The sequence below is a fragment of the Penaeus monodon genome, chromosome 22 (genome assembly GCF_015228065.2).
Source record: "Penaeus monodon isolate SGIC_2016 chromosome 22, NSTDA_Pmon_1, whole genome shotgun sequence".
NCBI classification, from domain to species: Eukaryota; Metazoa; Arthropoda; class Malacostraca; order Decapoda; family Penaeidae; genus Penaeus; species Penaeus monodon.
Window position 1 is genome coordinate 10,325,842 of NC_051407.1, and position 317 is coordinate 10,326,158.

At 37.5% G+C, this 317-nt stretch overlaps 1 protein-coding gene across 1 annotated transcript in view; it reads left to right on the plus strand.

Moving 5' to 3' along the window:
- Positions 1-317, plus strand: part of LOC119586931 (solute carrier organic anion transporter family member 74D-like) — a gene marked incomplete in the record, with an annotated part of 13,371 nt that overhangs the window by 2,312 nt on the left and 10,742 nt on the right. Inside the window, 1 exon segment of the mRNA XM_037935663.1 lies at positions 125-294. Within this exon segment, the coding sequence (XP_037791591.1) occupies positions 125-294 (170 nt within the window).

Genomic DNA, 317 nt, shown 5'->3' on the forward strand with positions numbered 1-317 from the left:
AAGACAAGATGGTATATTGATTCGAAAAGTTGATATATAATATAAGATAAACGGAAATATCTATATATCATACTAAATCAGAAAATGGCATTCCATGGGATGATAATCCTGCGTTTCTTTACAGATGGCACCTAATAATGACAACGGAAATAATATTAGTAATTCAGCTGTAGAAGAAAGACCCCAAGATGAATCCACTTCCCTCACACGAGACACACAGGGCCGGAGGCGAGCTTCTGATGTGTTATCAAAAGAGCTGGAAGAGGAAATTCTTGGACCCATCGAAGATACGCTGTGAGTGAAAAGGAAAAGAAAAA